Source organism: Corvus hawaiiensis, chromosome 5 (assembly GCF_020740725.1).
Source record: "Corvus hawaiiensis isolate bCorHaw1 chromosome 5, bCorHaw1.pri.cur, whole genome shotgun sequence".
NCBI lineage: Eukaryota > Metazoa > Chordata > Aves > Passeriformes > Corvidae > Corvus > Corvus hawaiiensis.
Window position 1 is genome coordinate 19,481,496 of NC_063217.1, and position 16,896 is coordinate 19,498,391.

General features: G+C 39.5%; 1 protein-coding gene across 3 annotated transcripts in view; it reads left to right on the forward strand.

Moving 5' to 3' along the window:
* TBC1D19 (TBC1 domain family member 19) overlaps window positions 1–16,896 on the forward strand; it is a 53,699-nt gene that overhangs the window by 7,889 nt on the left and 28,914 nt on the right. For 2 of the 3 annotated variants that reach the window (XM_048304817.1, XM_048304819.1), the window contains exons 2-4: window positions 8,673–8,745; window positions 9,512–9,557; window positions 11,323–11,398. In XM_048304817.1, coding sequence (XP_048160774.1) covers window positions 8,673–8,745; window positions 9,512–9,557; window positions 11,323–11,398 — 195 coding nt within the window. Of the gene's footprint in view, window positions 1–8,672; window positions 8,746–9,511; window positions 9,558–11,322; window positions 11,399–16,896 lie in introns of those variants that run through there. The other variant, XM_048304820.1, reaches the window with a different exon arrangement.

Genomic DNA, 16,896 nt, shown 5'->3' on the forward strand with positions numbered 1-16,896 from the left:
GTATCCCCAATAACAAAAAGGTATGTAAATTCTGGCATGTGGTCCAAATTCTGGAATGAAATGGGTATTACAGTCTGTTTGTTGTTGTTGAAATGGTGTGCTTTATCACAGGTTACCTTAAACCTGAGTCCAGAAGTCCAAGTTGCTTTGTCTGCAGCCCTATTTATGTCTGAACGCGGAGCTGTTAGGACGCGTTGAGTCGCTAGTTTCCCTGCTGTTGACCTGGGGAAACAGTCTTTGGAGAGTTTTTATCAGCAGTTATAATTGCTCTGCAATTGCGAGCTACATGTCCCTTTTTCTGACAACGATAGCATACAAAGTTACCGCGCGATTGAGTTTCTCCTGTACCTGTAACATTCTCCACAACCTCCCCAACCATCCCCACTTTTTTCAAAAAGGGAGCAGCTGTGTTCAGCTGCACCTTCTTCGTACAGACTTCGAGGATGGATTCAACAGTAGGAGGAGGATACAGCGGGAGAGTGAGAATGACTTGTTTGCAAGCATCATTCGTATTAACTTGGAGAAGTTCGAGTAGGAGTGCTTGTTGGAGGTCAGGATTAGGGACCTGGGAAGAGACAGCTTCGTACAAACGGTTATAAAAGTGAATAATATTTTCATTTGGCGATTGCTTGATGGTGGTATAATGAGAATTAGGAGTTTGAGATGGTAATAATGTTAAGGCCTTTTCAGCAGCACGTGTGATTTCAGTAAGAACTGGACGAGGGATAAGCATTGCTTGTTTTTGAGGATTTGCCATATTATTGTCACCAGATAAAAGGTCTAATGTGATATAATTGTTTTCAAAATCCAGGTAATTATCTGGAGTTTGCCACAAAATTTTCAATAAATCAGATAAAATTATTTTCCATTGCTTTTTCCACACCATAAAATCACCAGGTGTGAGAAGAGTTTGCATTAATGTAAGTAAATCATGAGGTACAAGTAAGTGAGTTGCAAAAGTAGCACTTAAAAGGCTCTTAAAATAATTACTATGCATTCCAAACTCCTTAATTGCCTTGCACAAATCCTTAATATCAGAATAAGAAAGGGGTTTCCAGTCAGGGTTAGCTCCATTGCTAGTACAAGAGAGTGTAGTAGAAGCAGTTGGAGTTACTTCCTGGTAGCCATGGGTTCTCGGATTCAGAGGGGCAGTCACAGGACTGTGGGAACCTGGGGCGGGACAATGGGAAGCAGGGGCGGGGAGTGGAGGGGCAGGGGCGGGGAGTGGAGGCGGGGACACGGCCGGAGGAGGGGAGGGGTCGGGGGCGGGGTTGTGGGAGGCAGGGGTGGCACTTGAGCCATGGGTGGGAACAGAGGGAGGGGTGAAACACGACGCTGTGGGGACGGGGTTGGGGGCGGGGTCAGGGCGTGACGCAGGAGTGGGAGGGGATGGGGACAAGAAGGGATTTGTGGGATGGGGAGAAAGGGATTGTGGGAGGTGTAGTTTGGAGAGGAAGGAACATTGCGTCCGCCATTACTGGAGACAAACAAACTCGGAGAAACGCGGTTGGGGGGAGGGGTTTTTTCCCGGGCTGCGAGCACCTGGCAATGGCCGTCCCTGGGAACAAAGAGATCAGGGGAGAAGGGGTTTTTACGCGCGCTTGAAACATGAGGGCTAGAAACTGGGGAAAAGGGAGTGGAGAAGAGGGGTTGGGAAGGTCCTGGGATGGGCTCCGGATTCCCATCCAAGGCAGGGTGCTGAGGAAACACGGGTGAGCCAGGAGGACGATAGCTCTCCTGTGCTGAGAAGCAGTCTGCTCTAGCTGTGTTTTCCAGCGTAGGGGAAGAGGGGTCCGGGACACAGGGGTTGGAAGAGGGTATAAGGGAATTAACAGGGGGGTTTTGCAGTGGCTTTTCATGTACTGCCTTTTTCTCCGGCAAAGCATAACTTAGTAACAGGAGAGGAAAGAATTTTGAAACTGTTTCATCTCCTGCACGCCTCAGAGAGGAGAGTTTTCTCCCCACCTTATCCCAAAATTCAGCAGATCTTATGTCTTCGGAGGTCAGATTAGGAAAGTACTGAAAAAGCCATTGTACAAAAGATTGAACTAGATTTTTAGGGTATTTATGCCCAGTTAAAGAAAGGTAACTTTGAACTTGGTGGTATATTTCTCTATGGTGTGCAGAAACTTCAGATCCCATTATGAATGCACACGAAACCTCAACCCCTTACTCACGAAAAAGGAGGAAAAAAAAAGAGAAAGTTTACACCGGCACCAGCTTAAGACAGGAGCCCCTAAACCAGCAGGGAAATACTCACCAGAATTCTGGATTTATCACAGGAAAGCAGGTCCGGAGAAAAAAAAAAACGCGAGAAGGGTCTTCTGCTTTCCAGCCGTTCCCTCGCCACGTGGCGTGGGGGAGGGTACAGGCTGAGGCTCTGGGCTCGATGTTACACAAAAAGTAACACCTCGCCACACAGAGCTGGCACAGCAGGACGTGCAGAGCTAACTCCAGCAGACACACAGCTGCCGGGACACCCTGAAAGTCTCTCAGAACCGGAGTTCAGAGATAGCACGCTGGGCGCCAAATGTAAAGGTATCTTTTCAGCTTTATACCGGCTAGCGCTTGTTTTTCAATGCCTTAGAAAGCCTCGAGCAGCCTTGAGAGGTAGCACGGGCAATCTAGCACTTTAGTAGCTCTAAAATCGGTACCTGAATCAGCTGCAAAGCAAATACCATCAGCAGAAGCAAAGAGGGAGAAATATAGCTCCCTGCTCGCTCAATTCCCTGCAGTTAGAAGCCTTCAAATGAGACAGACGACCAGAGATGTTTACAGGAAGGTAGCTGAGCTGAGAGAGAGCCTTTGCCTCCCCTCGACCATCTTTTTATTCGGAGAAGGGGCAAGGGGATGACTGGGGGCGGACCCGGGGTGAGCGGCCAATCAGACACTGCTGAAGAGTCTGAGTTACATTTGGCTTTGCCCGCGCTTGGAACAAAAGAACTCGGAGCACATGTCTTTGGGAGGGGGGATGGGAAGCTCAAAACAGGCAGCAACAGAACCAGAAGGGTTTAAGGACAATACTGATCAAAGGGAGAGGTAAGGGTCTTTACAAGACTTCAGATGGGGCAAAGGAGGAGAGGACTTGCTTTGGGAGCACTAGGAACATTGGAGCTGGAGTAGTGCCTGACTGTGCTTCTAAAGAGAGTGTAGGTAAATAAGCTTAGAATAATTTAGGTGGAATGAATGGTTTGCAAGATATCTTAGCATATTGTTTTCATGACATTTTTTGCTGTGAAAAAAAAAATTGATACCAATCTCAATTGAAATAAAAGATCAAATTAAGGAGGAGAATGTTTCTGTGTAATGTAGCATTTATTTAATAAAAATTAGCAAACAAATGTAGGCTCATGAGTCATCATGGATAATTTATGGTTCATTTTCATGCATTGTATTTGGCAAAGGATTTACTATACCTGCTGATAGAGCTCGTACCTTTAAGTGTTTCAGCTGTAATATTTGTATTACAGTGAATTTTAAATTGAATGCAGTTGAGTATGTGTTGATCAGATGATGGAGTTCAGAAGCATTGCAAGCTTGATTGGTAGAGTAGTACTTTTTTAGTAATGTGGAATACTAAAGTTTTTTGCCTTGTGTATTTTATTTTCAGCAGTAGTTTTATATACAGATAAAACCTAGAAAATTTATTAAACGCTAAAATTACATTATTAAAATATATCCTCATATCTTTTAGCGCAGCATAGCATTTGAAGCTGTTTACTCCTGTATGAGGCTGATTGTAGCTCTCTATATCTAATAGGTTATTTTTACTTGTAAAATAAGTACTTTATAAGAAAGTTCACAGTACTTTTTCCCTTAGTGTAGTTCATGTAGAAATGTAGAAGGGTTGGAAAATGACAGTGTAATCAGGGTTTCACACTTATTGAAATATGTTTAGTTAGGCTCAGAATGATTCCTCTTTCTGTTACAGCAATGTATAACCAAAACTAAAATCTCTCCCTTGAAGTTGCAAGGTTTTAAGTTTTTAGCAAGTGTTTATGTTAAAGTTGTTGTGGTTGTGCTTGAAGTTGTTTTTATCAAATCAGCTTGATCCTGATAAAGTCCAGTTATGGTAGAATGGAGTATATAAGGAAAGGTGAATATTTATTAGCTTTCATTGAATTTACTTCTTCTAAAGATGGATTATATTTGGGGATTGTGCTTTATTGTAATTTGGGAAATAATAGCAATAAAACTGAAAAAAAATTGTGCACTTGTGTAAAATCATAATGAACAGTAATAAATGGTTTGAGAGGGTACATGTTTCTCTAAACAAAAAAGGCATAATTTTATGGTGGATGTAAAAATATTTAGATTGTGTAAAGTTACTTGCAGAACTGTTTGTGGCAGGATAAAAATACATGTTCACTTGATGCAGTTCCACATTTCAGTATAGTTGGATCACTTCTCTGCAGTGTTTATTCTTGTTGAGAAAAGAAGTAGTTTAACACAGGAGTTACGCTGGAACACTTTGTTCTGTCAAGCCTCCTCTTTGTAGTATGTTGCTGGTCCTCTAGCTATTTTCCTATACTTCTTTGAGTGCTGTGGTTGATTGATCATCTCTTGCATCATCAATGCTGCTCCAGTCATGATGACTGAATGCCACTTCCAAATTTAGATGCTAATTTGCCAATAGGTTGATCTCTGTGTTGAGTTCCTCTGTGAATCAATTTACTATTTCCACCAGCCTGTTAATCTTACTGTTGTGCTATCCTTTTGCTTGCTTTAAGCTACATCAGTGTTGAGTGTTTGGATTTTCTTCCATCTTGGCATCCAGATGGAGAGTACAGAGAGTACATTTAGAGTATCACTTAGGTGGTGACTGCCCAGATCTCAGGATACCTTTCCAAAATCAAAGATGTACACACAAGATTGCTAGAGGTACCTTAGCCACCAGCAAATTTGGCAAAATTTTGGAAGTCCCCAAACTGTCCTACTGTGCTGTACAGCTGAAGAGTTGGGGGTGCCAAGAAATGCTGTAATGATATCTTGTTTTATGAAGGAATGTGGAAGAGACAGATGCTTCTTGATTTGCAAGAAGCTGACCAGCACTGTAGAGGAACACAGACATCCAACACCTGGACCTTGGTGCCCTATCTATAAGATTATGCACAATGCTAGTTTTACAGGGAAAAATTGTTAGGCATTAACATTTATTAAAAATAATTGTTATTTCTTGCTGAAATGTGCTACTTTCATTCCTGTTTCCTTTCAGGGCTCTGTATTGGCCTGACTCAGCCTCTGAATACTTGACTTATTCCCTGTTCTAGCTTTCACCCTTTGCCTTCATGGATTGTTCCTCTATATTGCTCACTCTCTATTGCCCTGCTTGCGATAGTCTCCTTATAGTAACAGATACTATTTTTCTTATAGAAGTAAGATACTCTTTCATCAAGATGTGTGTATTGAAATTGGTAGTTCTACCTGGGTGTTTGCTGCATTTTGATCATGCAGGAAATTAATTCCGTTCATGAGTATAAATCAGTGTGGGTTTTTTTCCCAATAACTATTAGCCAGGCATTTTTATCTGCATAAAGTTGTAGTAATGCTTTTTTATATAAATAAAATTCTGTCAACATATTTTTCATTCTACCAAAAAATTGCAGGAGATAGCAATGCAAATGAGACTTAGTCAGTATGTTGTACCACACAGTTTAAAACAAACCAACCCTACCTGAAATATAAACACCTAAATGTGTTTTCCAGCACAGTACAACACAGAAATAAGTTAGATCAGTTAATCCGAAGGAAAAGCAAGATTATGTGGGAGACCTGGACTAATAATTTTGGAACATCAGCTCTGCTAAGTTCCCTTGATTCCTCAGTTTAGTTCCCATAAACACCCATATAAATTCCAATGAGGTACCATACTGTTAAGTTACAGTAAAACAGTTCTGAAGAGAGTTCCTTTCACTTACCAAAGTGAGTATTTTCCCTTGTTGTGTTACACAGAGCTAGAGTATGGTCTGTGTTAAAGCTGGGTGCAGCTGCCGGCTGGACTGTTTGCCACATTCTCAGGTATCTAATTTCTGATTTGAAAAGTGATCAGCAATCCAGTGGGCAATGAGTCCCAACAGTTTCTGTGGCTCTCTTGTTCGGCTTAGCACTTAGGAATGTATTGATCATAGTACGGAAGTAAACAAAAGGGAGAGTGTAAATGGGAGGAGGCTTTTGCAATTGAGCCCTGAACTGGTGAAAGTGGAGACAAAAGTGGCTCCATAATCTGGGGGGGGAATTTTCACATTTCATATGTGAAAATTTGTCTCAGTAGAGCTTTTTTCAGCCAAGAGAAGGGAAAGGACATGCTAAAGATGCTAAAGATAGATGTTTTGATAAATTAAAAATTAGCCCAAGAATATTGGCTGCAGCTGCAGCAGGGCTAGGAATAATGAGGTAGAACTTGACTGAATACATGAGCATGAAGAGGCAAAGGTGGAGGTTGATGCACTAACGTAATCCTTGGAGAAAACTTTCCCTGTGCTCTCCTGTTTCCATTTTGACTGCCTTTCTGCTGCATACAGGAGAGTCGCTGGATTTTATGTTCTGCAGCTGGGGAACAGGCTCTGTTGGGAACAATGGTTTACAAGAAAGACCCCTGTTGTTCTTTTGGCTTGACAGGGAAAATGGGAAGTAGTCTGTGGACTGAACTCCTTAATGCCTTTTAATGCAGTATGCTGTATCAATTTCCAGAATTGCCAGGAATCTCCAAAAATTCCCCTGTTCTTGTAGATTGTACTGGAGCTTTCTTTTCTTGCGTGATTCAATGAGTTGTATTTGTGAGGGGTTTTTTTTGCATATCTAAAAAGTGTACCGGGCCTGACAGATAAACACCCCATGGACCTTGAGATTAGAATTAGCCATATATAACTCAAAGACAAAGCTAACATTTACAAAAAGGTGCACAAAATCTTCTGAGGAACAGTATGGCAAAATCTGCCCTGCTTGATGTGTGTTACTTTATTTAAAATTCCTATAGGAGACGTACAAAACCGCCTTGCAGCAGAAAAAACCCTCAGCCTGACAAACGTTGTCCAAAAAGGATGTAGGGCTTTCCATCGAAGTAGCTTCAGAAGGAATCCTTCATAAAATACTCCTTGAGGTTTTTGCTTAAAAGGGTGTTTTGTGAGCTGCCCTAGAACTCTCATAAAAGTCTTTGTTTCCCTGACATTAGCAATGATCCTTAGCCAGCTTTTACCATAGTGCTGAATGGAATATGTGTCTGTCATCTGACATGAGAGTTATGCAACTCACCACACCTTATAGTCTGTGCTTATGATGACCTTTCTTTCTCAGAAGCATGCTTACAGTCTCTTTGCTATTGCAATCAATAAACCAAACAGAAATGCCTTCCTTACCTGTAGTGGCAAGGGGACTTGAAAGAGGAGCAGAAATGCTGATGCTGTCATTCTCTGCATTGGTGTCCATTCCTCTTTTCATCTGGGGAAAATGGAAAGGTTTCCTTAAAATTCTGCATTGTGAATTCACCTAGACCAACTTTTTCAGTGTAGAAACACCCTTTCCTATGTATAAACTGTAAGGCAATTTATAGGATTTTGGAGTTGTGTGTGAAGGACTTAAAGCACACCATGCTGTCAGCAGTGCTGTTAGGGCTGACAAATTGCACAAGTTGGTGAAAGATTATTTTTAATTGCAGGATAACTTACTGCAATAGAATCAGTATCTGATATGCCTACAGCGTATTGTTGAGTAGCTTTTGCTAAGAGATGTCTCACATTTCTATGTAGATGATAGGGCCATATGCTTGTAACATATGCCTGGAGCTGTCATGGCTGTGGAGTAAGTTGCACACAGATCTTCCGGTGTTATTTTCAAGTTAGCAGCCAGGGTTGCTATTTGTTTTCTAAACCTTTAGCTTTATTATCTGATGTTAATCAGCTATTGCCACGTACTGTGCTTAGGAGAATATATGTTAGAAGGCACTTCACAGAAACTTCTGAGTTTCTTCTTGTCATTTTGGACCTTTGTGATGTATTTTCTCCTCTTGGTCTAGCTGTAGAACAAGGAGATGCTATAGCAGCTGGTCCTGCTGTTGCTGAAGGATCTGCAGCACCATCTGTGTGGTAGTGTCATGGTATGGTTGTAAAGCTGGTTAGTGCCTAATCATCTCTGTTGAGTGCATTTCATTACAAAAGGTTATATATACCCAGTAGTCACAGCTGCAGTAGGGAATGATTGGTGCACAGTCAGGTTTTTTTGGTTTGAAAATGGCATTTCTTATCTGAAAGAGGTGAACTGTGGGAGGTTATGTGAGAAATTATGGAATGTTTTCAGTTTTATTCTTTCAGGTGAAATACAGTGGCTGGCTTCTAGTTTTTTCCGTGGATACCTTATGACCAATTCCTTAATGTGTCCAGCATTTGTGCTAAGTATGTGGGTTATTTGCTCAGATTATTAAACATATGTGTTTATATGCACTCATTGCATATTCTACTCCCTTCTCTCTCCTTCCCCACATACACCTTTCAGCATTGATGTAAAAGGCAAAGACACTGAGTGAGAAAATGTTAACTGATATTTTTGAGTGCAATATCCATTTGCTCAAAGAAGGAGTTTGCTTTGTGTGTAACCTTAAGCATGTTTATTACTTACTGTGTAACTTAATGTAATTTCTCTTTTGTGCTTGATGCTTATTTATTTATTTTTCATATTAGGTTAGCTTACACAAACCAGAAATTAAGCTGGAATCACTAAAAGAGGACATTAAGGATTTTCTGAAGACATCAGGTTTGTAATACTTCATTGATACATTTGTGAATAGTATAGATTTATGTAAGAACATATGTGGTATAAGTGATGAAAATAGTAGTTCGTGCAGCTGGGTGTCTTGTCACCGACAGTAGCCACAAGCAGACATTCAGTGCTTCCAGATCATTAAGCCAGATAGAGAAAATTAAAAGGGAAAATGGTGGATTCCATCTGCATTTTGAAAAACGTACTATACAAAGAAGTGCTTTTATCATTTTATAAGGTATTGGTGATTTTTTTTGAAAATTCTGAGTAAAATGAGAGTTCAGCCACTTCTGAAAATGGAAATTAACTTTCATGGAGATACTCTTGAAAGTTTTACCTTTGGCTAAATTTCCAATTTGCATTGGAAGTTGGAGGCTATGTAACTATAATGTGAGGATCTTATGATAAGTGATCTAAGATTTATAATCATCAGGAACACTGTGTCTATTAATATTAATTGTTGGTTTAATAAAATGATGACTTTGAAAAAATAGAATGTACATTTTTTAACCAAAACTGTGTTGTAATTATTTGAACAGCAGATGGAAATAGAGGATATTCGGTCTTCATAGAGGTTTCAACTTGCAGTTTTCCTATCTTAGTTAGGTTAAGGTTTCCTTGTCTTTTCCTGTCTGTCTGGTAGGTAGACATGAACTGAGACCAGACATAAAACTCCAGTGACTGCAAAGCAGCCTCTGATTGATGTTCCATTAGTATTAATTCCTAAAGTTGTCTTCTGGTTGTTCTTTTATTTTAACAGGTTGGGAAAAGAAGCTTCAGAATGCTGTTTATAGTGAACTCAATATGTGAGTTTAGTATTTTTACTTCATGAGTTCTACTCACATGATTTGCTTTTGATCCACTTGTATATAGAGCTGTATGGTGTTACTAGACTCTGAAAGATCTGTCATAGCAAGGGTACCTGCTTAATTTCTGTTTTTAGAGTGCCATTATTTCTTTTTCATCCTAGTGAAAATACTGGACTCAAGTGCAGTTTAAAGAATGAGTGAAATAAATATCACCACATTTTGTAGTTACTTTAGTTTTTCTTTTCTGCTTTACTTCCAGAGGTACCAAGGGTCATAATGTAAGTCTTGTGCAAATAGGTAGTTGCTGCAAATGAGTTTTAATTGAGGTGTTTGTTTATCACAGCATTGCACATATTTGTTGTATTAATTATTTTTGAAAATCTTTAAGATATTGGATCTCTAGGCTTGCCAGGTCAGTGCTTATCATGCTTGGGATATGGTTATAAACATGGTAAAATTTGTCAAGTTTCCTTTTTTATTATTGTTCAGCGAACTTTGGATTAGACTTCTGGGAAGCATAGTTTTTCTTTACATTCTAGCGCAGTGGAAAGGTGAATTTCATAACAGATATAGCCATAAATGTAACTATAAAATAAGAAATGTGTATGCAAACATATTTGTGCTAATTTAAATAAGCTTGTTAGAGTTACCAGTTTAGAAGTTTAGATAAATGTATCTTTAGTAGTATGAGGGACTTAATTCAGAAAAATGCTTCTATCTGTTAGTAAGGATTCATCTTCATCATAACTTTCCAGGGGAAAACATTTACCTGTCTCTAGGGCTAATACACGGAAATAAGCAGCAAAATAATGACATTAGCCCTGGGAAATTGAAATTAACTATGAACACCATGATTTCATGAGCACTGTGGAAAAACCAAGAAATGGCATTGCTCAAATCTGTTGGTATTGATTCCATTTTACACACTGGGACAGAATAGTCCAGAACAAATTTGCAGCAAGTACAAGAATGACCTTATCAGTTAAAAATGGGAAGAAATTTGGGGAGGGTTTCCCAAAAACATGTGATAGGAACTGATTGAATACATTCAAACAAAAGAAAATTCAGGCTAACTATTAGAGAAGCTATGTGTAACTTTTGTTTCCTGAAAGACATTTGAGACATTTTAAATTAAGCTGGATAAAATCTTTGGCAAAAACTCGTTGGAAATAATCTGCACTACTGAAAGATAAATTATTGTTTTGGTTTTTAATTTTTGTTTCAGCTTTTATATTTTGGCATAATGCAATTTATGAGTGGATATTCAACTTTGCTTTTGTCAACACCTCAAAGTTCTAATTACTTTGGACATATATATGTTCACTATTGATTTTTAAAAGAAGATCCCCAAAAACGTTTACGGTCTCTTGAAAAAATGTGATGACTTGGAGACTGAAACTTCCAGGGAATTGTAAAGATGACATGATGTGAAGAAAATACACTTTTAAAATACATGATTTTTTAATGTAATGATTTGATTTTATTTTACAAATATGTGAAATTATAAGGGAGCATTATTTTTAGTACAAGAAGAACTCATGTTGAAATGTTATTAATTCTTATATATTGTTATCTTGTTTGTATCCATATAATGGATGAGGAAAAAATACTTCTAAAAGTAATACTTAGTTTTGATCAACATATACTTGTGTTTTTACTAGTGCTCTCATGAAAGAAGTTACATTTAGATTTACAAATACAGGATTAATTAAGCTAAATAAAAAATCAGAATACTTAAAGTTTCCTATATTTTCTTCTTAAGGTTTCCTTTTCCCTGTCATCCTGCAGCACCGCCTGAGCATATTAAAGAACCTTTAGCCTATATGAGGAAAGCACAGGTTGGTGGTTATCAATTTTCCATTCATATCTGATCTTTAATTAGACTGTTTGAAATTTACTCTGTCAAATATTACTGTATTTCTAGGTTTTATGCCTTAGGAAAAGCACAGATTTGTAACTGCATCAAAGTTAATAGTAATACTATATATGTGGCATTTTACATAAATACAGAAAATGCTCAAGTAATCCTCCAGCCATGAAAGAAGTAGGATATAGTGGCAGGTAGGTGAAAAATGTAAAATAGAGATAATGTGATGTACTAGTTTGAAAACAAACCAGTGGGAGGCACCAAGTCAGAATAACAATTTAATGGGGAAATTAAAGAAAAGGAAAAAATAAAAGAAAACACTGGTTCAAACTGACAGAGTCAAGGTACAACCTGACACCCTGTTAGTCAGGGAGGCAGTAGCAGTCTGGTAGAATGGTGGCTGCAGTCCTCTGAAGCAGTGATCCTGTAGGGAAAGGGTCTGCTCTTCCTCAGAAGGTCCAGTGGTGGCTGTGTAGCTCCTGTCCTCTGGAAATCCAGTGGAAGGGTGTTTCTAGTGTTCAGAGTCTCAGATTATATCCAGGATGGGATGCCTGGTTCCTCCCTCTGGGTGGAGCATCTCACAATGGGATAATGAGTCATGAGGCCAAGTGTTGATTAGGCTCATTAACAGAAGATAGTCCGGAGGGAGTTATCTCTGAGTCAGGCGGCAGGACAATGATGGGCCATTAACAGAAAGATAGTCTGGGGGGAGGAGGCAAGGAAACACTGCCCCACCTGATTTCAACACCTCATGAGGATGGTAATAGAATACACTGCAACCCAGGACATGTGAATATGTCAAAGAAGATAATATGGTTTTGTTGAGAAGAAGAAAAGGGGTAGCTGTAGGTCATTTCACTTAGGATTACAAAAACATTTTTTTGAAGAGACATGAGCAGTTTCATAATGAAAAATAACAGGCTGAAGAGATGGCGAGATCTTCGGAAAGAAGAGATATATTTAGCACTTAGAAAAGTGAAAGGAAGATGAAAAATATAGAGCTAAGGAGCTTATGGCATATTGAAGGAGAATAAGAGAAACTGGACTATAAGGATTAAACGAGGATTTTTGGTGTCAGGAAAAAAAACTTTTGCTTTGTTGGTTTTATTTTTTCACCAATATGTGCCATTTGAAATAAACAAAAAAAAAATCCACATTAAAATGTAAAGGAAAATTAGCAAGCTTCAAGAATATGATTAACCAAAACATCTGAGGTAGGGATAAAAGTGTATTTAACTACACTGTGCCTAGAAATACATTGCAGTATTCTTTTACAAGATACTCAACAAATTGTGTTACTTTTACAATCATATTGTTGTTTATTCCACTAAGTCTTATCTCTCTGTCCTGGGTTTCAGTCTTTAGGATTTGGGGATAAATATTCCTTTAATCAATTTTTCTTGTGTGGTGTGAAATGTAATGCCACAATTTGCTGCCTGAAAAGAATCACTCTTTTTAGTTTATTAATGAAAAAAGCACAAAGATATATCTATATGCATATTTGTCTAAACCAGTTTCATGGGTTATTATTTTACAAAAGTGTATGTAATACTTGCAGTATTTTTAGCTGTATGTAGAAAGGCCTGTTATTCCAGTAGTTTAAAAATGAGCAGGAGAAGTCCTGTCTTTGCTAGTTTCAAAATTTAGTAGCTCTGTTTCAAAGATTATTAGTCATCCATGTCCTCTGGGTGGGTTAGCCCTGGTAGGCAGCTCGCTGCTCACTTTCCCCCAGCAAAACAGGAGAGAATCAAAAGGGCAAAAGTGAGAAATTGTGTTACAAAGACAATTTAATTGGCAAAGCAAAAGCTACACATGTCAACAAAACAAAATAGGAATACATTCATTACTTTCCGTCATCAGGCAACTTTTGTCCCAGCTTCTTTATTTGGAACATGATGTTGTATGGTCTGGAATATCCCATTGCTCACTAGCGGTCAGCTGTTCTAGCTCTGTCTCCTCCCAGTTTCTTGTGCACTCCCAGCCTCCTTGCCATTGGGGAAGCATTAGAAACAGAGAAGACCTTGAAGCTATGTATGCACTTCTCAGCAACAGCTAAAACACTGGTGTGTTATCAACACCCTTTTGGTCACAAATCCAAAAGACAGCACCATGCCAACTACTATGAAGAAAATTATCCCAGCCAAAACCAGTTGATGCTCTTTCAAACCCTTTCTTGAAGTGTACAGCTCTTTGATAAAGACTTGTGAATCCTTTCCACAGAGAAATACTTGTAAATGATGACAATTGTGAAATAGTTGTGAAATAAATGCACAGTTAGGGAACTAACACTGTCTTTTCTAAAACCACTGAAATACATGCAAATGTTTGATTTTCAAGATGACACACATTTATCACTGTAGATAGTGGGCTTGTAAGAAGACAAGCATCATCAGATCAATTGAATCACAATAGGTTTTGTTTTGTTACTCTTTTTGATTAAAGAGCAATAAACAGTGTAAAAAGCTTACAAACTCAATGTTTCAATGATTTTGTTTGTTTAAAATATTTGGAAATAGCTAAAATGCAAGTATACAGGTTACTACTACCTTTTGGGAGAGAGATAAAAGCGAAAACTTAAAAATTTACTTCCATAGGTATTGAAAATCTAATTAATGTTTTGCAAGTAGAAGACTGTTTCTGTTTTATTTGTAGGTAGATTTTTTTTTTGTATTTTATTTTCATTTAGCAGTTGGAAATAAGTATTTTGGTCCTATCATCAAAATTTGTCCCCATAGAAAAATGTTGTCCATATAAGTCATATTTGTCATGTTCTATTTTTATTAGGTACAGTCACCATTTAAGATGCTGTTTCCATTGTTATAAGTTAGTTGACAATTTCTTTATCCTTATCTCCTTTTATCCTATCTCGATTAATTTTGCTCTGTTACAGAATTCTGGAAATAAGGGTACTACTCCCTGAAAACCATCTTTGATAGCTATTGGAATGACTTTGAATCAGGGATTAAAGCTAGATTAATATTTTTTCTAGAGTAGGTATTAAAATGTTCATAATTAACATTTTTCTCCTCACATTGGTTTGTTTTCTCATAGGTGTCAGACTGAAGTTTTTATATTACTTTCTTTTCCTACCTCGAAAGAAAATCAGGTTTCTAGTAAAGGATAGAGCATTAATGGCAATGAGTAGTAATGCTGAAAGTCATATAATGATAGAATGGTTGGAGTTCGAAGGGACCTTAAAGATCATCTAGTTTCAATCTTCCCTTGCCTCCCATTAGATCAGGTTGCTCATAGCCCCATCCAACCTGTCCTTGAACACTTTCAGTCCTGGGGCATCCACAACTTCTCTGGGCAACCTATTCAGTGTCTCACCACCCTCACAGTAAAGAATTTCTTCCTCATATCTCATCTAAACCTACTCTTTCCATTTAAATCCATTCCCCCTTGTCCTATCACTACATGCCCTTGTTAAAAATCCTTCTCCCCCACCCTTCAGGGACGGCCTTTGGGTGTTGGAAACCATTCTGTGATTCTATGAAATTGTTTTCAAATTGCAGTACTTCCTCAGTTTTGGCTATTTTACTGAATGTTGTGATTGTAACTATAGCAATCCTAATAGTGTGTTTTCTTAGTGTTAAATTTCTTTGTAAGACTAGAGGAATCATCTTGCTTAATGTATTGTTCCCATCAATAAAATGACTTTATGAGCTCTGCCTCTGTCTTCTATTTCAGTCAAGAGCAGTGCATTCTGTTTCTGCTCACTTCAGGTAACTGCTGTCCTGGAGAGAGGGCACGATATCTTGCTTGGAAAGGCTGTGTAACCCTTACTTCTGTTTTGACTTTTTTGCATTTATTTGAGTATCTTTTACTGGGCAGGGTCTTGAAAGCTGAATTATGTCACAGTTTATGACTGTGTATAAGTGGTTTATTACCAACATGTTGCATCCCCAAAGCAGTAAGTGGATTAATGTCTGGTGTGGCAGGTGTAAGTCACACCAAGAGTGTTGACCTCTATTGCTCCTTGGAATTAGATGGTTCTTGCTCTTGCAAAGCTACCATCTGCCTCTTCTATGCTTCTTTTGTAGCTTTCATATCTTCAAACATATCTGTACTATTCCCCTCCCTATTGCCTCCTACCTGTCCTCCCTTAATTTTGATGGTACCGTGAAGTGATGGTGCCAATGGTATCAAACTGAGTGGAGAAGGCCGCTTCAGAAGGGAGAGTCACTGTGGAGAAAAACTTGGGTATGCTGGAAGAGGGGGCTAACAAGAGCCTTATGATGTGTAAGCACATATGTAAGGTCTGGAATGTGGGCAAACATAATCCAGGAGTACAGCACAGGCCGGGATCTAGCTGGCTGGGAAGCAGCCTGAAGGACGTGAACCTGAAGGACCTGGTGCACAGCAAGCTCCATATGAGTGGACAGTGTGCTGCTGCAGCAAAGAAAGGCAGCAGGATGCTGGGTTGCATCAATGTGGGCATCACCAGCAGAGATAACGAAGTCATTATCCCACTCTGCTTAGCACTTGTCAGGTCACATCTGGAGTACTGTGTTTGGTCCCCACTGTACAAAAAAGGATATGGACAGACTGGAGAGGGTCCAGAGAAGGGCCACAGAGATGTTCAAAGAACCGGGAAGCCTGACAGGTGAGGAAAGGCTGAGAAAACTGGGTTTGTTCAGCCTTGAGAAAAGGAGAGGCTTAGGGGAGACCTCATCCCCGTGTTCCAGTATTTAAAGGGTGGCTACAGAGAAAATGGAGACTCCTTTTTACGAAGAGTCACATGGCAAAGGAGAAGTAATGGGTACAAGTTAGTCCTGGGGAGATTCCAATTGGACAGAAGAGGAAAATTTTTCACATTGGGATCAATGAACCATTGGAATAATCTCCTTAGGGAGACAACACAGGACACTTAGAATTTGGCTGGACAGAAGGCTGGGCCATGTGATCTAGACCATGCTGTTACCGAAAAAGACTGTACCTTTAACTTTGGTTTTGCTACTGCTACCCGTGTATTCTCCATCCACTTTCTTATCCTTTATGGCCTAGTAGTCTTCATGCTCTCTCACTTCTTTGTTGCGTTGCTTGGTTTGGTTTAGCAAGCCGCAGCCTTCCCAGAGAGCACAGCAGGGCTGGTTCGGGAAGAGTGGCTGTCCTGCTCTCCTGTAGTCCTTCTGGACGGCCCTGCGCCCCTGCTCTGGCTAGCTGGGCTCTGCAAGGTGGTGATAGTAAAGGAGGCAGAAGAAGGGTCCCTCGTGGCAACCTCAGTGGAACTTTTATTGTTACATGTTGACTGGCCGGTTCCCATAGGCAGAGAGACACCTGGTCTGGGAGCCGGGGGGGTTTTCTCAGGGCGCAGGGGCGGTGCATGGGCAGAGTTGGGGTACTAGAACCAATAGGGAGGACCAGAGGAAGTGGCCAGGGCTAGGGGCAGGGGAAAAGGGGGGAACAATGTGGAAGGCATACATTTAGTAAGAAAGGCAGTGGGTAAATACAGCACCACAGTTCTTA